Source organism: Hibiscus syriacus, unplaced genomic scaffold (genome assembly GCF_006381635.1).
Source record: "Hibiscus syriacus cultivar Baekdansim isolate YM2019G1 unplaced genomic scaffold, ASM638163v2 tig00111834_pilon, whole genome shotgun sequence".
NCBI classification, from domain to species: Eukaryota; Viridiplantae; Streptophyta; class Magnoliopsida; order Malvales; family Malvaceae; genus Hibiscus; species Hibiscus syriacus.
Window position 1 is genome coordinate 483,494 of NW_024063192.1, and position 21,177 is coordinate 504,670.

The 21,177-nt window shown below is 33.4% G+C and overlaps 2 protein-coding genes and 1 pseudogene across 2 annotated transcripts; 1 reads left to right on the top strand and 2 right to left on the bottom strand.

The window, feature by feature from the left end:
* The first annotated feature begins 2,310 nt into the window (after positions 1–2,310).
* Positions 2,311–4,318, top strand: LOC120171477 (probable serine/threonine-protein kinase PIX13). Its single transcript, XM_039179184.1, has 6 exons — positions 2,311–2,490; positions 2,590–2,909; positions 3,202–3,337; positions 3,429–3,571; positions 3,646–3,769; positions 3,872–4,318. The coding sequence occupies exons 1-6, from the start codon at positions 2,424–2,426 to the stop codon at positions 4,312–4,314; spliced, it is 1,233 nt and encodes a 410-aa protein (XP_039035115.1). The 5' UTR covers positions 2,311–2,423; the 3' UTR covers positions 4,315–4,318.
* Positions 4,319–5,524: 1,206 nt separating this feature from the next.
* On the bottom strand, positions 5,525–6,808 carry LOC120171471 (NAC domain-containing protein 104-like). The gene is made up of 3 exons (XM_039179180.1): positions 6,601–6,808; positions 6,237–6,520; positions 5,525–5,668 (listed from the first exon to the last, which is right to left on the bottom strand). Exons 1-3 carry the CDS (start codon positions 6,764–6,766, stop codon positions 5,525–5,527), a joined length of 594 nt encoding a protein of 197 aa, XP_039035111.1. The 5' UTR covers positions 6,767–6,808.
* A 6,487-nt stretch (positions 6,809–13,295) lies between these two features.
* On the bottom strand, positions 13,296–16,965 carry LOC120171538 (annotated as a pseudogene).
* Positions 16,966–21,177: the final 4,212 nt, after the last annotated feature.

The window sequence follows — 21,177 nt, forward strand, 5'->3', positions numbered from 1 at the left end:
TGTAAAGTAATTTTACCTCTTATAATATTTGATTAAAGCTATGTTATTGTCTTGTATAATATATTAATAATAATACGGATCAAACTAAATTTAAAATACATAAATACTTGATAAATTAAAAGATGAAAATATTAAATTATTATATTTTATAATATAGAGGAAAAAAAATTCCCTTTTAATTTAAAATATAGGATTGTGACAACAATTTCCATTGCAATAGGTCGAGAATAACGTTCCCATAAACAAAATTTAAATCACTTTAATGTATATTTTCTTTAAATTTAAATTCAGGGAGTCACATCCCACTAGGGTGGGCATGGATCCGGATCGATCGGGTCGGGTTTATTTAAAAAAAATGGGTTTGGGTTTGCTTTTTTTAAAAATAGTATTCGGGTCGGGTCAGATTCGAGTTTAGTGTAAAAAATATCCGACCCTATCCGAAAAAATTATAATTTTACTTTATATATTTATGAATAATTACAATAATATCTTTTTATATATTATTTTTTCAATTAAACTACTATTTTTATTGAATAAAAATAATATTTTTATTATTATTTCGGGTTGGGTCAGGTTGTGTTTGAATTTTATTTCAAAAATTCAGATTGAGTTCAGATCGGATGAAGGGTATATATCATGTAGTTCAGTTAAATTTCGGATGAAAGAATCATTATTCTCGGTTGAATGGACAAAAATCCGACCGATGCCCATCCCATTCATCCCACCCATCTACCACTGTGTTCTAAACTAAGAAAAAAAAAGAATCGGGTATGATTAAAATATATTATTTTAGTCTTAGGTCTTACTCATGATGGTTTTTTTTTATTATAAAAAAATAAAAAGAAAATAGTGGAGTTTACAATTCATTTGGTGATTCCATGAAGCACAATAATTTCGGAGTCTACAATTTTCTGTAATTAATTAATTAATTTTTAAATTCGGGTCGACTTCTTTGACAGTATATGATATATATATATATATATATATATATATGATTATAAAAAATTATTTAAATTAGAATCAAATAGTACTATAACATTAGTAGTTAGATCTAAATAGAATTTTGAACAATTAGATTCGACTAAAAAGAATTTAAATAAAGTTTGAATTAAAATAAGAGAATTGCCCGTCCAGCTCAGTTGGTAGAGCCTAAGGCTCTTAACATTGTGATCGTGAGATCGAGTCCAATGGTGGACAATTTATAATTCTGACTGCCGGAGGTCTCCCACGGAAGTTGCTCTCAACCTGGCATTGGGGGCCAGCCTACTATCATACCTCTCCCTTACCCCATTATATATGGGAATATGGTCAACTAATTTTTTTTTTTGAATTAAAATAAGATTCATTTATTCAATTAACTCAAAATTATTTTGACCCGATTAAATTCAACACGATATAATACTTACAGGTAATCTCTCTTAGTATGTTTTAATTTAAATTTGTTACTCAATTTTGGTTACTCTGAAATCTATTTTAATTTTTTTAAATATCGATCAAATTTTATTACTTCTATTAGTTTGTACTGTTCTCTTTCACTTATTTATATATATATATATATATAATTATATTAAAACTAAATTATATATATATAATTTACTTTTATTATGAATATAATTTTATTAAAAAATTTATTGATCAAGTAATTAAAAATATTTACATTATTTTATTTTATATGAATTTAAAATTGTAACATTTATTTTTAAAATGTAATAAAAAATAATTTCATGGATTCCTATGTGTGTGTGTATATATATATAATATCGTTATACAATGTAAATCTCTTTTAATTTTACACAGATTTAGGACCGTTGGATGAATGAAAATAGATGATTGAGATTAAAAATAAAAAATGTGAAGACACAAAAAAATCAAGAATTCAATCTTAGCCATTAATTTTTATTTATCCAGCGATCATAAATCTGTATAAAACTAAAAAAAAATACATTGTGTAAGGAAATTCTAACCCATATATATATATATATAATGTGAAGTTTTTGAATTTATTTTCTATCTTTTTGAAAATCGAATTCCTTGAAATTTCATAAGATTCGAAATAAATTTATTTAATTCTCATGTTTGACTGACTTTGTTTCTTGGACACGGCAGTTGACAGAAGCTAAAAGTTTCCGGTCTATATTATCCGCGAACAAAGTTTCGTCAACAATTGCACGCCTAGTGGTAATGGAAATATATAAACTGAGAATTTAAGTCAATTTTTGAAAAACAGAGCAAATAAAACCAGTAGGAACCCATTTTTCAAAAATCGTTTTCTTTTGGTGGTTGAATCTTTTTATCATCAACTTGTTGAAAGATATATCTTTTTCACGTGTTCTTGCAAATACAAGGAATCTTTGGTGATTTCAGTGCCTGGTTATGCTCCGACAAGGAGGACATAAGTGAAGTGTAGAAGGGTTTTTCGAAAGATGGGTATTTGCTGGGGTTCTTCAGCCGATAGTCCGACACCGAGCACCACCGGTCGTCTCAGTTCAGGTACCGGAAAACAAGATTGTTTCATGGTTATATTTTACGAAGGTTGCCCTGTTATTGATTTTTTTTTATGATTATGTGATGTTTGATGTTTTGCAATAGTGATATCTCAGACAACCAGCAACACAGCATCGTCGTCTGCTGCGGTTTCGAGGGGCAGTGGGTTCTCGGCTTCGAGTGGCGATGAGGCTTTTCCGAATGGGCAGATCTTGCCCACACCTGATCTAAGGACCTTCAGTTTTGCAGAACTGAAGGCTGCAACCAAGAGTTTTAGGCCCGAAATGCTGCTCGGCGAAGGCGGTTTCGGTAAAGTCTACAAGGGTTGGCTCGACGAGAAAACGCCGGGGAAGATCGGTAGTGGAACGCTCGTCGCCGTTAAAAAACTCAACTCCGAGAGCTTGCAAGGATATGAGGAATGGCAGGTTTGCATACAATTAACTTGTTCTTCAAGGCAACGCCATATAGATGTCTATGTTAGTAGTTAAAATTAAAAATGACACTATAAGAATTACATTGTAGATCTTAGTTCGATCGGGACTGTTTTCCGGGTTCGTTACGGTGAGGTTACCGGTTCGGTGCCTCACCGTAGGCCCTGGAAGAGTATATGCGATGTATCGTGTAACATCATTCTAGGTGAAACAAGTTCATCCCTGCATTTTTTTTATCGTTTAGTGCTCATTTTACCGGCTTTTGCTACTTCGTTTACCGGTGCAGTCGGAGATAAACTTCTTAGGAAGGCTGTCTCATCCCCACCTTGTAAGGCTTATAGGATACTGCTTGGAGGATAACGAGCTTCTTCTGGTTTACGAGTTTATGCAAAGGGGCAGCTTAGAAAACCATTTATTTGGAAGTAAGTAGCTTAATACTTGGTTTTCTTTCTAGTCTCCGATTATTCATTCGAGCATATACGGTACCGATTTCCGTTAATGTTTGTTATTCAGGAGGCTCGACCGTTCAATCGCTTGATTGGAACACACGGCTTAAGATTGCAATAGGGGCAGCAAAGGGCTTGTCGTTCTTGCACGCTTCGGACAAGCAAGTGATTTACAGAGATTTCAAAGCGTCCAACATACTGCTTGATGGGGTATAAACTCAAAACTTTGAGCATGCTTTTCTCGATCACATTCTAATACGGTTCGGCTATCGGTTTTGTCACAGGTGTACACGGCTAAGATATCAGATTTCGGATTGGCCAAGTTTGGTCCTTCAGCTAGCCGATCGCACGTGACGACTCGGGTCATGGGCACATATGGTTATGCAGCTCCCGAGTATGTTGCCACAGGTAATCCTCCGAAACCTTCCCAACTTGTGATGTTCTTGCTTTTCATCGTTGCATTTTCGAGACGAACGAGCCCACGACTCGAGTAGTTTGCTGATAAAACAGGGCATTTGTACGTCAAGAGCGATGTGTACGCTTTCGGTGTCGTCCTAGTCGAGATACTAACAGGCTTACGAGCACTCGATCTGAACCGCCCGAGCGGACAACATAATCTTGTGGACTGGATCAAGCCGCATTTATCCGACAGAAGGAAATTGAAGAGAATAATGGACCAACGATTGGAAGGAAAATATCCCGCTAAAGCTGCATATCGAATAGCTCAACTCTCTTTAAAATGCCTCGAATCCGAGCAAAAGAATCGTCCGTCGATGAAAGAAGTCGTGGAGGCTTTGGAACAGATTGAGTCGGCCGTCGAAAGGCCAACGGAGTCAAGAAACCGCTCCGCTCGACAAAAGGCTCATAGACACAGCCAGCAGCCACCGCGCCACCGTTCTCTAGTCGCTCCGAGGCAGGAAACCGGTGTGGTTATCAGACCACACCACGGGTGAGGCAAGTCGGCACGTCGGTCCAATTTGTTGCACACAATTCCAATTTCTTTAATTTTTTCCCCAAAGAATCTAGGAGCTCAGTTTTTGCAATTATGGACCTATTTATTTTGTAAAATAAATATAAAAATATCTTAAAAATAATATTTTAGCCCACAAATGAGTGCCTCAAATTCTAATAAATAATTTTTTTGGAAAATCAATATCTTGATTTTGGATTCTTTAAATGGAGTGAAAATTGTTTGTTAACACGTGTGGGGATGGAAAGCGTGGGAGTTCTTGCGTCATATATGACGGAGTGCTTCTCTAAGCAGCCACCTAAGGCATTAAGGCAGCACTGTGATACAAAGACACTAACCATCAAATTCAATCATAATGAACAAAAGCTAATAAATTTGTCTACAAAAAGCCTACGGGGGAGAAAACCGAGGACCAAAGTAACAGAGGTCGTAATTGGACATTTTTCCTTTATAAATTATGACATGGACCTAAACTTTTTTCATTTTTTAATGAAAAAACCCTAGTTTCGAACTTGATGATGAAACATCTTCTTTCGAATCTCAATTGTGGGGAGGTAGAGAAAGAGAAAACGAGTCATATATCTTAATTCTATATTGACCGAATAGTGGATATTATAGATCAAAGTGGTTTGAGGTTTCATGAGTTTAGGGTTTATAGTTAAATTTTATAAATTTTAAAGTGATTTAGGTAAAATATAAACTGATATATAGGAAACAACGAGACTAGTTCATTGATATTTTGAGTGGTCATAGAAAACCCCAAAAAGGATCATTACAACGCCAATATAAAATAATGATGACATTATAAAACCTTCATTTTTAGAGATAAAAAAAGTAAAACAACGTGAGTAACACATGAATTTCATATTTTCATACAAACGTCATATCACGTTTTCATTTATGATTTAACATTTAATTGACCAAAATAGAAATAAACCAAAAGTTTAATTAGTAAATTATTAAAAAAAACTTTTATGGTCAAAATAGGAGTTGAAAGAAAACTGAATGATGAATTATGTAATTTATCCAGAAAAGTAAACAAGACTTCCATAGGTAAATATACTTTCTATAATAATATTCCATTCTTCTTCCTCCTACAGATACATACATTGATGTCATGATTCTACAATTTGGACAAAAGCCTTTATATGTAAATGAAATTAAACCCTAAAGGTTATAACAAAAAGCATGTCTTAATTTGGTAAGCTTATGTCTTCCAGATCATCCAATGACAGAAACACTTCATCCAAGCATGATAGTTCTGTTCCGTCGTCGTCGTCGTCTTCTTCTTCTTCATTTCGCTCGTAAACTCGACAAACAACCCATTTGCTATAATCCTGTAAACTCATACACACATAAAACTATTAATAAATGAATTTTGATATATTTAAAAATTATTTTGTAATATTTCGATATATTTAATGTTTTTTTTGTAACTGTTTGAAAATTTTAATAATTATTTTATATCCTATGTTATTAATGATAGGGTTAAATAAATTTTTAATTTATGAATTTGACAAATTTTATCCGACTTGGCTATCAAATTTTTTATACCATCAATCCATCAATTTATTTATTTTATTAATTTGATGAGATAACGTTTTAAAAGTAATATAATAAAAAGCATCACATTATGAAAAAGGATTAAAAATAAACAAAATTAAAGTTGAGGGGCTAAAAATTACTTTATCCCTTAAGTATACTCTAACTTTTAAATCAAATCTTTTGGTATTAAAATGTCACATTAAAGTTTGACGAAAACTTATTAGTGTTATCAATTATATTTTAGTTTTTAAACCAGATAAGTAGAAGGAATCAATTTTAAAATTTTGAATGATATAGGGACTAAGTACATAATTATCCCAACATTTAAAACCAAGAATTAATGAGTATAGGATTACTAACAATATTGGAATGTCCTCCTCCGCTACGTTTGGGCGATCTACTGCTGCCGGAATCGGTATCGGAGATACGATATTCTTGCATAATCCAATTAGTTTTGATACCGGCGGGACCCGATTCCTTAATGTAGAAAACGAAATGTTTCTTCACGCCAACTTTCCGGCTGCCATCGCTATTCACCACTGGCTCATCGGTTCCCGTCGGCTTCCAGTACCCATTGCCGGTGCTCCGGTTCTGCGTCCTCCGGCTGTAGAAATACCACCGCTTTCCCTCACCCAAAGCTTTACCTATATCCATTAAAAGAGATTCAACGACAAAAAAAAAGACAAGAAACGAAAACCAACCAAATATATATATATATATATACCATCTAGTTCCCAGGGATCGTATGGATAAAGGTCGAGATCAGGGATGACATCGGGGTGGCAAGGCAGGAGAGCGGCTTTCCGTTGAAGGAAATGAACGACGAGCTCTTCGTCGGTGGGACAGAATCTGAACCCCGGCGGCAGATTAACATTGCGATTGTCTCCCATGTTGTTGACGAAAGAAGAACAGTGAAGGAGATGATGTTTATAGTGTGATGGATGGAAGAAACGAAAGTGACGTCAAAAGGAAGGTGGAATTTTGATGATGAATCACGAGGAAGAAGATGATTTCATGGATGTGCTTTAAAATCTCAAGCTGCAAGCTCTCTCTCCCATGGCGGCGGGTAAAATGAAACGCTTTTGATTTGTATACACTTCCAAGTGACGATATCTGCTCTCTGCTGTGTTAGGTATACAGGGATCAGAAAGGGGAAAATTATTATATAAACCCTCTATGTCATTTATAATTCCAAAAAGCCCCACTTGGGATTGCACATGTGGCATTTTCAACCTTTTATTATGCGAATTCATTCGTATTAAATTATTTTATTATTATTATTTAGTAGTAGTATTAATATTAAGAAGTAGAATTTTATAGCGTTGAATTACAAAATATTCACAAAGTATCGTTTAGATTCTAAAGTGATCTTTTAATTAAAATATTACTTAATTGCATCATTAGATCTCTTTGGTTTATTTATCAATTTAGATGTTAAATGCCGGTTTAAATTTAGTTTAGAATATATTCAAGTTTCTTTTTTCTTGACATATTAAATTTAGGGTAAAGTACACAAATGATACCTCGACTATAGGGCATTGCTTTGTTGAGTTATTCGACTATTAAAAGTTATGAAATGGTCTCCCGACTATAGGGTGGTGCTTTGTTGAGTCCCCAACTATTAAATGTTACAAAATGTTCATCCAACTATTCATATATTTCAAACTCGTATTTTTTCGTAAAAAACATTGACGATCGTATGAGTTGGGAAGTTAACTTGTTGACTAGGATATGGTAAAACATGATCCAAGAAGCTGCATTTTGTGGATCGACTATATGTTTATATTATGTCTTTGAGCCAGTACTTGAAACATTGTGCCGTCGAGCCAGTACTTGAAAGCAACGATAGTGCTAATAAACATCATTAAAATATAATTTTATCATATTCAAAGCAACATGTCAACGTGAAGCTGAAAAGGTCATCAAATTTTTAATTAAAAAACACGAATTTTGTATATATGAATAGTATGAGATCATTTTGTAACTTTTAATAGTTGGGTGACTATTTTGTAACTTCTAATAATTAAGGGACTCAAAAAAGTAACACCCTATAATCGAGGGACTTTATTCTAAAATTAAATCATCCATGCAGTAAGTTTAGGGATGAGTATGAGACCTTATAGGATAGTTTCTTTTAATTAAAATCTTTAGGTTTTGGTCAGGTTAGATTTTTTAAGGATAATGTTAAATTGAGGTTTAGGATAAAAATTTCCTGACTTGATCTAACCGGAGATAATAGTATAATTATCCCTTATATATTTAGAGATAATTGTAATTATACTCCTATCTTTTTTCAATCATGTCCTTCTTTTATCAAATAAAAATAAGAATTATATCATATTTGTGTCGGATCAGATTGAGTCAAATACGACTTTTATCCTAAAATTTGAGTTAGATGAAACTTTCTTAAACTCGTATCGTGTCAGATGACATGTGAAGTAATATAATACTCGAGTCAGATTAATTCAAATTAATCCAACTCATGCCGATCCTTAAAAGGTACATAAACCATTTTGATACTTTAATTAATATATGTTATATATACCTTACGTTAAATTTGAGCTAATAACTTGATCGGAAAAATAACATAATACTTTGAATACTCAAATAAAATATTTTAAAATTTAAAAACAAATTTAAAAATTAACTCATAGTTTTAGGACTTATTATCGGATTAACCCGGTTTCAAACTACAAAAGAAATGATGACATGGGGTGGGTCATCATCATACTTCATGCTTATATCATGCATCCGTTATGATACACGTGGCATGCATGAAAAAGGGTTTGGCCCTTGACCACAAATAAAAGCATTGAATAATGACCCACAAGATTGGGTTAGGAGTGTGTGCGTCTGTACCACCAATAAAAATAATTAGCATAATTATAAATATATTACTCCCTTGGCATGCTTTTAAAACCCACATTGTAATGTTAATTATTTTTGTTAATAATTTATTTTTAATACATATTTTAAAAATTACTTTTAATAGACGACTCCGCTCGTACATGCTTTTAATGTTAAATTTTATCTTTTTATACCCCACTTCTTTAATCGAAGAAAACATCGAACGATCAACTGAAAATCGAAATAATGAGTTGAACTGATGTTCTATGGGGTCAAGGAGGCATATATAGACCCTACACTATTTCTTTTATAAATAATAATTAACCAATTATTAAATCTTAGAAAATAAAACAAGAGAGGTGAAGAAATGAAGCGAACAAATGTGCTGCTTTGCTTATAAATTACTCCTTTGGCATCGATCACCCACTTTGAGGAAGAAGAAAGAGAGTTTTTGTGCACAAACTCTGTCCCCCTTGGTGGGGTTCTTTATGATTATGAGGGTCTTGATTCACAACAAGTATTGTACTTAATGAGTTCCAATAGCTAATTCTTCCAATGATTTATATGCACATGAGGGTTGTTTAGATTTTGATTTCAGATTGAAGTTACATGCTTCAAAGGTCATCAAGATTTTAAATTTCGTGTCATAAGTACATGGTTGGAAAGATTTAAGTTTTTAACGACGAGATACTAAAATGAAACAAAAACTAAACATTAAATATAATTTAATTTTTTTAAAAAGTTTAAGTATTAAAACGGACAAAACTGATAGTTTAAATATTAAACGCGTAATTTAATTTTTTTTGTATAAGATTCTTGATCACTCTTGAACCCTTCTAAGAAGTAAATTGTAGACAACATTTTTGTGGGGATACAATGAGACGACGACTAAGGAGTTGAAGTAAGGACACTGACTAGGGGTGTTCATTCGGTGGCCGAACCGATCGAACTACTATTTTCGAATTAACTGAATTTTTTTTTTCTTTAACCGTTAATCGAACCGAACTTTTTTTCGAAAATATTAACCGAACCGAATAAATTTCGGTTAATTTTCGAATTAACCGAAATTTTTTAGAATTTTAGAATTTAATATTTTTTTAATTTAAAAAAACAATTTATAATTAATTTAAATAATATCTAATTATAAATAATATCTAATTAATTTGATTAAAACATTTTGCATTTAGTTTTGATATTATTTTAATTAATTAATATTGATTTGGGTTTTAAATAATTTTAAATGGATTGGGCCTCTTAATATAATTATATTTAAAGGTTAATTCGGCTAATTCGGTTAATTAACCGATTTCGAACCGAATTAACCGTTAACGAATTCTAAAAAAAATTTTAACCGTTTCCCGACCGAATTAATTCGGTGACCGACCGAATTAACCGAACTAATTCGGTTCGGTCGGTTAATTCGGTTAAAACCGAATTTTGAACACCCCTAACAGTGACCTCACAGCATATATATATAGCTAGGATAGTTGGATGAGAGGAAATCAAATGATGAGACTAACAATAAGAAATGAGAAGATATTCACTGAGAAAAAAAAATAAAGAATTAATCTCAGCATTTGATTTTTTTCTCGCCCAACGATCATAAAAGACTATAAATCTAAAAGAATGAGAGAATTTTATGATAGTTGGATGAAAGAAATCAAATGGACGACATATATCTGATAGAACCCTTCTAAGAAGTAAATTGTAGACAACATTTTTGTGGAGGATATAATGACACTAGGACTAAGGAGTAGAAGTAAGGACACTCACCTCATAGCACACTATCTTCTGGTTCTTATATATAGGGTTAGACTCTAATTATATAATATAATTATATTTAGTTTAATATCTTTTTAAAATCGTTGCATGAAAAGAAATCAACTGTTGGATTAAGAATAGGAAATCACAAGATATTAATCGGAAGGAAAAAAAATAGTTAATCTCAACATTTGATTTTTTTTCCTCATCCAACGATCGTAAAAAGTTATAAAACTACAAGTTTTACGTTAGGTGTTAGTGATATATATGAGTTAGAATCCACTTACACATTGTAAAACTCTTTTAGTTTTACATAGATGTAGAACAATTGGATGAGTGAAAACAGATGTTGAGATTGACTCATTTTTCCCGTAAATATCTTCACATTTCTTAGTTTTAATCTCAGTCATTTATTTTTACTAATCCAACTGTCTAAAATACGAGATTAACTCTTATTATTTTTTCCCTAAATATCTTTACATTTCCTACCGTTAATCTCAACTTTTAATTTTCTTTATCTTTATCCCTCCATCGTAATAAGACGAAACAAAGGGAGGAAATTGGTGGGTGCAGGAGTCATTCATATACCGGTAATTACTTCCTATCCATCTTTATTTCCTTCCATACATTGATTTTCATGTTATCTCTTGCCACCACTTGCCCAATTTTGTCACTGCTGCATAGATATTTTTATTTACATGTCTCATGTTTTCGATTCTTATATTTTTATAAAAATATTGAAGGTTTATTCATGTTCGTTCTAAAATTATAATTATCTTTTAATAATATTGTTACTCTTAAAGGAATGATTGTTATTCTTAAATGTCTCAGGTTCGAGACTGCATGAGGTATTTAGTGGCAGAGTCGCATATACTCGAGGGTGGACACGTACCCGCTCTGAAATTCGATTTTCTTCAGTTAGTTCATTATTTTATTAATGGTGTCCACCCTGAAATTTTAATTGTGTTCACCTATTCAAAAATATTTCGTTAAATATTTCTAGATCCGTCATTAAAGGTGTTTAAATATTATTTATATTTGTTAAATTTTAACGGTATGGAAATGGATGGATGTCACATCTTCATTCTTAATGATACGGATGGCATGACATGATTTCATGATTGGAATGCGCTGTTGAATTACTAATCAGAGTGTTGCTCTCTTGTTTCTTTAACCTTTTCTCGTTGCTCTTGGATTGATTGATTTCATGTGTTGTTTTGGCTTCATTCATGAAAGCAGATTTGATTCGATAAATATATAATTTTTTTATAAATAGTTTGGGTTTTTCGATTTGATTCATAAATTAGTTATTTTATTTAAATTTAAATTTAAATTTAAAATATATAAAAGTACGAGTATAAAAAAATTCTAAATATCCTAAACATTACCCAGCATGATGGGTTTCATCTGAGCAGACAGATTTCATTCAAAAAATTTAGGTTTACGCAATTTGATATTGAACGTTAACACTCTTTATATTCCTGTTGTTTGAATTAAAACCTCAAGAAATAATGATAATTTTTTTTACCGAAGTCGCTTGGTCCGTGCACTTTGTTAAAAATTTAATGTATCAAATTGGTTCAACCACGTGGAATAATCACTGCATACACGTGTCTAGTCTTCGCTAAAGATTTGTGATAATTGTAATATTTAAAATGTTATAAATTCAAATGCATTTAATCATATAATATGTGTGATCAAAATTTAAATTGGAGGATATTACGAGTTTAATTGAGCTTAAAGTTATCGTCTTTAAGTTGTTACGATATCAAAGAACTAGGACTTTGTTTGTGAAGACTAAAGATTTATAAATTTAGATTCTTTATGTCTCCAAGGTTCAAATATGGTTAGCGTTCGAATTAAATAAAAAAATTCGAATTTGTTGAGTAAAATAGCTATGTTTTATATCCTAACACAATTTTTTTGGGGTAAATTACACGTTTAATTCTTAAACTATTAGTTTTGATCCGTTTTAATACTTAAAGTTCCTTTAAAAAAAAATCATGTCAAACGTTTAGTTTTTGTTTCATGTTAGTACATCACAGTTAAAAACTTAACTGACGGGTTGATATGGCATAACTTCGATGGATGAACTACCAATCCGAATAGTAGACCATGAGAGAATGATGAGTCAACCAACATAATTTAATTTAGGCCCATCGGATAATGGACCATGGATATTTGAGGACGAAGAAATCTAAGAGTTCATCCTCGATTTTGGTAGATTGAGGCATGTCCAGATGAAACGGGGGCCGAAATCGTGTTCAAGAGGTCGAAAAGGTGTTAACTAAAAAATTTGAGCTTTGTCGGACAACGGATACGACGACTGATGACTACACACACGACAACCGACATGTTCATCCATTAAATTTTTAACGGCGAATTACTAAAATGAAACAGAAACTAAATGTTAAGTATAATTTTGAAAAAAAATAAAAGTTTAAATACTAAATTGATAGTTTAGATACTAAACTAGTAATTTACCTTTTTTAAATTTTAGTAGAGTAAAATGAAATTCAAACCGTATAACACCAAAACTTCCGGTATTGCATTTTGAAAATTAAACTATTATTTTAAACTAAATTAATTAATAATACTAGACTAGCTGAAGCATGATATTTGGTCCTTGGTAAAGAAAGGTCAAAGTTAAGATTGTGATTAAACTGTAAGAGTTTCAAAACATTAGGGGCATAATGATATTTCCCCCTAAAAGGAGTCGATTATGAAATATAACCTAGTAGGTTAGATGATAACAGTAAAAGACAACAATTCATTAACCAAGTAATTCATTTTCAGGTAAAAAAACATGCTTAATTTTCAAGTAACAAACAACTGCATCTGCATGCACCTAAGCAATCGATTATGTTCTCAAATTTGGACCTGAATCAATCAGTACATGCAGGTGACAAACTTGGTATTTTCTCACACGAACTAAGTTGCTGATGTATTACCTTGAATTTGTCTTTGAGCCTGTTAATATGCAACGTAGCCGTCCGTAAAACGAGTCGATCGGAAAAAAGAGCATGCTATGATCGCCAGGGGTGACTGCCCCCACCCACCCCGTCGGTCCATCCCCGGCTATGATTGTAAAGGAAATTAGATAGATATGGAATACCCTTTTGAGTTCAATCTCTGTATCTCTCTTTCGTTGGCCCAAAGAGTGCCGCAGATTGCTGATGTCAAACACACATCCATGTCATCGGAAAATGCCGATTCCAGGTCTTTCCGGAGATGTGCAGGTAATTTGTCCACAACCGGCATTAGAAGAAAGCAGTTGAACTGCAAAACATCGACATAAACAATGACGAAATAATCGAAGAACTAGACCGGTGATGACAAGTCGGCGAAATAAAATCAGTGTTCCATTTATATGCATATAGCCAATGAGGAAACCAGCTTTGAAGCAAACCTTTAATTCAGCAGAGGCCAAAAAATATTCTCTTATGCCATGAAATATTTGGTGTACCAATGCATAAACAATCCTTTCTGATGAAGGACCAAGCCTCCGGTTCCAAAGTGTGCTATCTAGAAGGTCGGCAAGCTTTGTTTCCGCCGTCTGAGCGGAAGAGCATGAATCGATGCCCGAGGAGATATGACTGAGCTTTGCATCTGCTCTTGCCTTGGTTTCATGCTTTTCAGCAGCAACGGACCCAGGCAATGACTGTTGGGAATTTCCAGGAGGTATGGAATTGGCTGCTACACTGGATGGCTCGGTTCCACCAAATGAGTCTAAAAAGTGACTTAGCCCAGCCCGGTTCTGAAAATTCAACATACAATGCAAGACGAGCAGAGCAATAGGTCAGACGATCCACCATATCAAGGAATATATGCATGTGGTTCAAAATAATGAAATTGGACGTGCACATCACAAGCATTGACAATTTCTTCCCTTGTAATTGGTAGGCACTTTATCCCTCCCACAATGAATCGGAATTCAGTCATTGCACGATGATATTGTGCACCTCCATAAAGACGCATTCCAGAGTTCTAAAATACCAATGAAACCGACATGACACGAGTCTGGTAAATTTTTCTCACAGGTTTCCATCCATTTTATATATGGAGATCGGGATAGCTATCAAGTTGATGGAAAAATCAACTTAATAGAAGAACTAAAACAAGATATACATAAAAAAAAGCAGTTCGCAAGGATATTTAAAGTTAACCGTCTCTTTAGCTTACAGGTATTATCTTGTGTGGCAATTGAAGACCATCGGCACCCACAAATGCTTCACCATTACCTCTCTCATCTACTAGTGTTTCACCTGTAATGAGTCATTGCAGAACTGTTAGCGATTCAGCATCACTATCTGGAACGATTAATTTACAAAAACAAGAGATATCTTCACTAGAAACATACCAAATTTATCTGGCGGCGCAACAACTGTCCCTTTCAGAAGCAATGACAACTGAGTAATACAGCAAATTTAAGCCAGAATGCATAACACAAAATGGAACAACAATTTTGAATATGAGTAATGTCAACATTCATGATTCATCCCTTAAAAATTTATATGACCTTCAAACGGTCCCACATTTTTACAAAGAAAGAAGAAACAAGAAAAGCATGCAACAAACCAAAACAGGCGTAAGAGTACATAGAAACCTTGGTCAGAAATAAGTCGCGAAAAGCTCTTCCTCTTTCCCTCAGTTTCACTTCATCCAAAGTGCTGCATGTGAAGGAAACAATGAATTGGTTATGGGAAAAGGAAAATGAATGCATTGCAATCTAAGATACATGACTCAATCAAGGTCTATAAAAATATCAGGCCACAAATCAAATACTTGATTCCCTACACCGCAAATCATCATCTTCTTCTAAGCAGTCAAAAGGCTTAACAAAGTCCATCTAAAATTGCCAAAAAGAAAAATGCTAAACAAGTTCAACCACAAACCTGAGTTCCTTATTTATTTCAGTTAACTTTCTTGTTGTGCTGTGGTACTCCTTCTCAAGAAGATGAATGATTAAAGGAACGCTATCCATATACCTTTTCTGTAACAATTCTTCTAGAAAAAGCCTAAGTTTGCTTACACCTATTCTACTTCTTTCTTGCTTTGACAATTGCCGACCCAATTTCTCCTCCAAAGATGCTATGTCTTGCACCTCTCTAGATATTATTGCCTGCATGAGAAATCAAGGAGGAGAGAAGTACAGATTCACTTGGTATAATGTTCCAGTACATTATGGCGTACATCATGGAGATAGTTAGTATTTTATTTAATGACGACTTTAAAAGGAAAAATCTTTAAGCTCCACAGCTTTATGCCCCTTTATCTGTGATGACCCTTTAGATATTTCCCCCAGCAAACCAGATTATCCACCATCAAAGGGAAGGAAACAAGTATCAATAAGAACAACTAGACTAAGCATATGTCACAAAAGAAGCAAAAACTTATCGGTACCATAATCAACTCCATGATTTTACTGGAAGCAGGAGCAAACCTGTTTAAACTCTTCATTTGTACCGTAAACAGAATCATACTGAACCAACTCTTCCAGAAGGCACAGATGTATAGAAAGGAGAGTCGCCCAATATGAAGCCCTCAAGCGTACATGCAGGTGGAGAGAGAAAAACTTCCACATCAGAAGAACGTGCAAACTGAGGAATTTTGGTATCAAGTTTGGTAGAGACAATGACAGTTCTTGAAAGCTCTGGATCAACCTGAATCAAGTATCAACCAACAAAATGTTAAGCTTTGCAGCATCATAAATTCATAATAACCGAAACCAATTCCCTTCTTTGCAACTACAAGAGGTAGTTCATAATACCAGAAAACTAAGCAGCTAAAGCTAACATTAGCTATTATTAGGAATGCCAAATATTATATTAGCTGCTAGATTACTTAGCATTGTACCAATCAAACAGCTCAAAAGTTAAAATCGCTTCCAACTCTTCTAATTCGGTTCCTTGAAGAACTATCTTCAATGCAAGTAAGTATCCTCTCTCCGTTTTTAATCATGCTTATTTCTTTAAAAGACACCATATATGAAGAGTAGTATTTTGGCTTTGACCCTCTTAAGAACTAATAGCCTCCTCACATTCTCAACCCTACATTCATTGAGCCAAAACGTAACACTTTATAAACACTTGGCAACAAGAGAAACTACATACTTGCATTACAACCCTCCTTGTCATTGCATTACTCCAGTCACTACAATCTTCAAGGCATAATATAATGAATTCTTTATGCTGCATCTTTGTTCTCACTAAGGACTCCACCGCTCGCGCTTGGCTCTTGGTTCCGCCGCCGACCTGGTTGAACTGGAAGCCCATTAGTGCTTCGACCAACGCGCTTTTGCCGTCCGTTTGGTGTCCGACGACTAACACCTCCGGCGCGTAAAGGGAGCCTCTAGCTCCTGAGCTAGACCGTGAAGCTCGTTGTAGGCCTTGTAGAGAGTTGAGTGTGGGTTCGGTGTTCCGTCTTCCATTTAGATTCTGTTTTAGTTGGCAACTTGGCCACTGCTCTGCTTCTCAATAAAGAGCGATAGCTAAACGAAACACTCTTTTTCAAGTTTTCGCTATCAGCGTCGGGGAAACCGGACGACTAGAATTCGCCCTATTCGTCAAAATCTTCACCGCAATCCTCGTCGATGATGTGCCACACGGCAGGATTTCGTTGCTGCTGTTTTTTCTCATTTAATGTTTTATTTATGTTTTTTATCTTGATATTTATTAAAAATGTATATGTTTTATTTTATATTTATAAAATCAATATTATAATAGTTAAATATTGTGAATAAAGTAGAGTTGGTGGTAATGTAGAGATAGTGTTGGAGATGAATTAATGTTTTATCTTTAGAGTAGAGTAGAGATGAGGGCCGGAGATGGCCTAACCGAATAGATTCTTGGACGAATTAATTATAAGTAGTTTATATAGTATAAGCTTATGTTTATTTAATAATTTGAATATACGAATAATTTTTAAATAAAAGTATATTTAATTTATTTTTTTAGATTTTTTTTATAGTTCGATTATAATTTCAGTAAAACGTATATCTATTTAAAATTTGGTTTACACTCATTAAGTGATATTAATGATAAAAAGAGTATTATTCTTTTAGATATTTAAAGTACAAGTGTATCAATAAGCAAAATGTGTTCTAATTACTATTAGATCTCATGTAGATATTATATTAATCCTTTCCTTTGTATTCATCAAACAAAGTTCGTAATATGTTTTCAATTAATACTTAAAAAATAAAAGTTAAATAAATATGACATGCGATGATTTTTTAACTATGCTCGTAAAGTTTCGTTATTATAAGTTGAAAATATATATAATTTGTGTATCGAATAATTATCGATATATCAATAATTAGTCGATTTAATGTTACGAGATATTAATTTTTTTAAGCAAAATTAATGATTTGAATCTTGATGTTTCATTTCATTGACCATGTAAAATCAAGTATAAATAATTAAAATAATAGTAAGGTACACAAATAGTCTCCAACTATAAAATATCATTTCATTAATTTCTTTAACTATTAAAAGTTACAAAATGATCCCTCTACTATAAGGAGTTACTTTGTTGAGTCACTCAACTATTAAAAGTTACAAATGGTCACTCGACTATTTAATATATTCCAAACTTGTCATTTTTTCGTTAAAAAATTAATAGTCGTCTAAGTTGGACGTTAATATGTTGACTGAGATATGATAATCAGATCATATTTTATCATATTTCAGTATGCAAGTTAATGTATAGCTCAGTCTATCGTCAAATCTTTAACGAAAAAGGAAGAGTTTAGAACATAATGAATAGTTAGATGATCATTATGTAACTTTTAATAGTTAGAAGACTCAATAAAACAACTCCCTATAATCAAAAAACCATTTTGTAACTTTTAATAATCGGCGTTTTTAATAAAACAATATCACGTAGTAAAAGTTAATTGGCACAACAAACATTAAGTAAAAGTTCTACCTAGTAGCGAGCGGTTATGACAGCAACGAAACGAAAGTACAAACCACGATAACTAAGTAGTACAGCTAAAATTAAGCATCTGCAAGAAAAAACATGAACAATACGCTAGAACCTGGGAAGAAGGGCTTGGGGTTTCAACATGTTGAAATCCATGAATGTGTCGACCAGAAATTAGAACAACAGAGCCCAATACATGCACATGGAAAGTTGTTTATCTTTACAGTTCATTCCTCATGGTAGGGCAGGTGACCAGAATTTCTAAAGTAATTTGGTTCAGAGAAAGAAGATATTGATTATACCTTTGATCCATAGCTGAAGAGTCAGAAATGAGAATCATTACTCCGGACAAATGGCAGAAAACACCGGCAGCCGCTTCTTTGTATATGGACCGTAAAGAACACCGTCAATGCATGCATCGATATCTCCCCTTGAAGGGTTTTTGCCGGGAAATGATGGCGGCAGGGTAACGTCGATCCCATCATCTTGAGGTGACCAGTTGGATCCATTGGTGGAAGTGGTGGTACTGGTGGCAATTGTATCAGGTCCGGTGGTGGAGGTGGAGCTGATCTTGTTGGTTTTAGGTTTCATTGTGGTATTGGAGCGGGTAGTTTAAGGTTGGACAGTTGAGAGGGAGTTGATGATTGACCCTTCAGGCTTGATGGGGGATTTTGAACCGTGGGCCTGGATAATCAGGTTTGGTAGATGAGTCCTTTGGGGTTATTATAAAGGGAGTTGTTTGTGTGACTGGACGCAAAAGTCGAGGTTTGGAGCCGTATGTGTTTTGCAGAGTGCATATCACGGCTAAATTACATAACTGACACCGTTTGCTTTAAATTTTTTCTTTTTGACACCGTTTGATCAATATTTTCAGAAGTAGCACCTTTTCTGCTGAGTTGGCAAAGGCGCGTTCCCGGGGATGCGCGTTCCCGGGGATGCGCTTTACCCGCGATTTCGCTGAGTTGGATGTCACGTGTGGAAGGCGCGTCCCCGGGGACGCGCCTTTGTCAACTCAGCAGACACGTATTTTGTTTTATAATAAATAGTTTATTTTTATTATTATTATAAATTAATAATATATTATGTAAAATGTTTCGATTATAATGTAAGAATTATCAAATGTATTTTGTTAATGTGTGTTAAAGGTGGAGTGAATTATCTACATTAATATGATATAACAATATATGAAAACCAGTTTTGACTTTATTGTAGTTATAGGAAAAATGTATGAAATTATAATATTACACATATGGTTATATTATTATTTTTGATTTTGATTATCGATCTATTAATTTTATCAGTTAATTATTTAAATGTTATCAATCTAGTCATCTCATATCAATATTTAACGAAAATATTGATGCATAAGTTAATAAATTAGTATAATTACATATTTAATCTTCAAGACTTACATATTTTATAAAATTAGTCTTACTGAAAATTTAATTTAATAAATTTAATCCTCCAATCAGAACATGAAATGTGTCATTGTATACAAATTTTTTTTAATAACTTTTAATTTGTTTAATTTAATATTTTTCTCTACTTAGAAGGTGGAATTATTATTATATTTAAAAAAAATTATAACTAATAATATTAATTATTATATTAAATAAATATATTAAATATATTTATGTATTTAAAAGTTAAAAAAAATTATTTAGGTGTACATACATTGACAAATTATATAAATGCAATAACATTAAATTATTAGAAACAAAAACATTCATTTAAATACAATATTAATTACATAAGAGTTAACGGTTATATGATGATAACAGAGCTGGACATTTTTTTCTATTGTGCCCGATGTTTCTACAATGCCCACATCGTTTTTGTTCTGTTGACTTCTCCCGAATATCCATATCACAATGTATTCGAGTAGATTTTGGACGACCTGAGTCCCTCAATAGCAATGGATCTGGTACAATTGTAAGCCAAGTTTGAATCTCATTTGGGTCTCTTTCGTTTCCTATGGGCGGAAACTCAAATTCATATACCTTGAATACTTGTGAAAGTTGATATACGGGATCAACATAATTTTTGTAGTCCAAATACGAATGTGAGCAAGCAGCAATGACATGAGAGCATGGATATTTGAGTGCTTGAAAGAAACCACAATCGCACCACCTCTCTTGCAGATTAACTCTGAAATAGTAGCTTCAATCCCTTGCAGCGGACGTGGCATTTCGGTTACACGAAACAATTCACGGGTGCGAGAAAAATTTGTAACTAACATCCCATTTGATGCAGCCACTTTTTTCTGTAAATCAACTACTAGTCTTGGGTGGTAAATATGTCCGTTTTGCATCCAAGTAAGAGCTTGTCCACCGAGCTTTGCAAAGAGTTGACCCAAACGAAAATAAGTCGTTTTAACCAACGCCGTGACTGGTAAATGACGCGCCCCCTTTAAGGTTAAATTTATTGCTTCAGCCAAGTTTGTTGTCATATGAACATAGCGATACCCCCCGTCATATGCATTTGTCCACATTTCTTTGCTGATGTCCATAATGTACTCGCACCCCTTCTTATTTTTGCCAAACAGCTCTTGTAGCATCGACTCAAACCTTTGAGGTAAGAGTTCGTAACCTAAGCCATTAGGAATATGTAATAGTTAATATGAAGTATAAATAAGTAATAAGAAATTGATAGAAAAATTGGGAAAAAGTAACATACCCATCTGCACGACTAACTGACGTTCATCGTTCTTCTTGTATTTTCCGTAATAGTTTGCAGCAATATGACGGACACAATAACGATGTTGAAC

Excerpts from the sequence above, each read along its gene's own strand:
- LOC120171477 (XM_039179184.1), top strand. The coding sequence starts at position 2,424 with ATGGGTATTTGCTGGGGTTCTTCAGCCGATAGTCCGACACCGAGCACC. Across the intron at positions 3,338-3,428 it reads AGAAAACCATTTATTTGGAA|GAGGCTCGACCGTTCAATCG; the intron begins GTAAGTAGCTTA and ends TTTGTTATTCAG. Across the intron at positions 3,770-3,871 it reads TCCCGAGTATGTTGCCACAG|GGCATTTGTACGTCAAGAGC; the intron begins GTAATCCTCCGA and ends CTGATAAAACAG.
- LOC120171471 (XM_039179180.1), bottom strand. The coding sequence starts at position 6,766 with ATGGGAGACAATCGCAATGTTAATCTGCCGCCGGGGTTCAGATTCTGT. Across the intron at positions 6,521-6,600 it reads CGATCCCTGGGAACTAGATG|GTAAAGCTTTGGGTGAGGGA; the intron begins GTATATATATAT and ends TAATGGATATAG. Across the intron at positions 5,669-6,236 it reads GAGGAGGACATTCCAATATT|GATTATAGCAAATGGGTTGT; the intron begins GTTAGTAATCCT and ends ATGAGTTTACAG.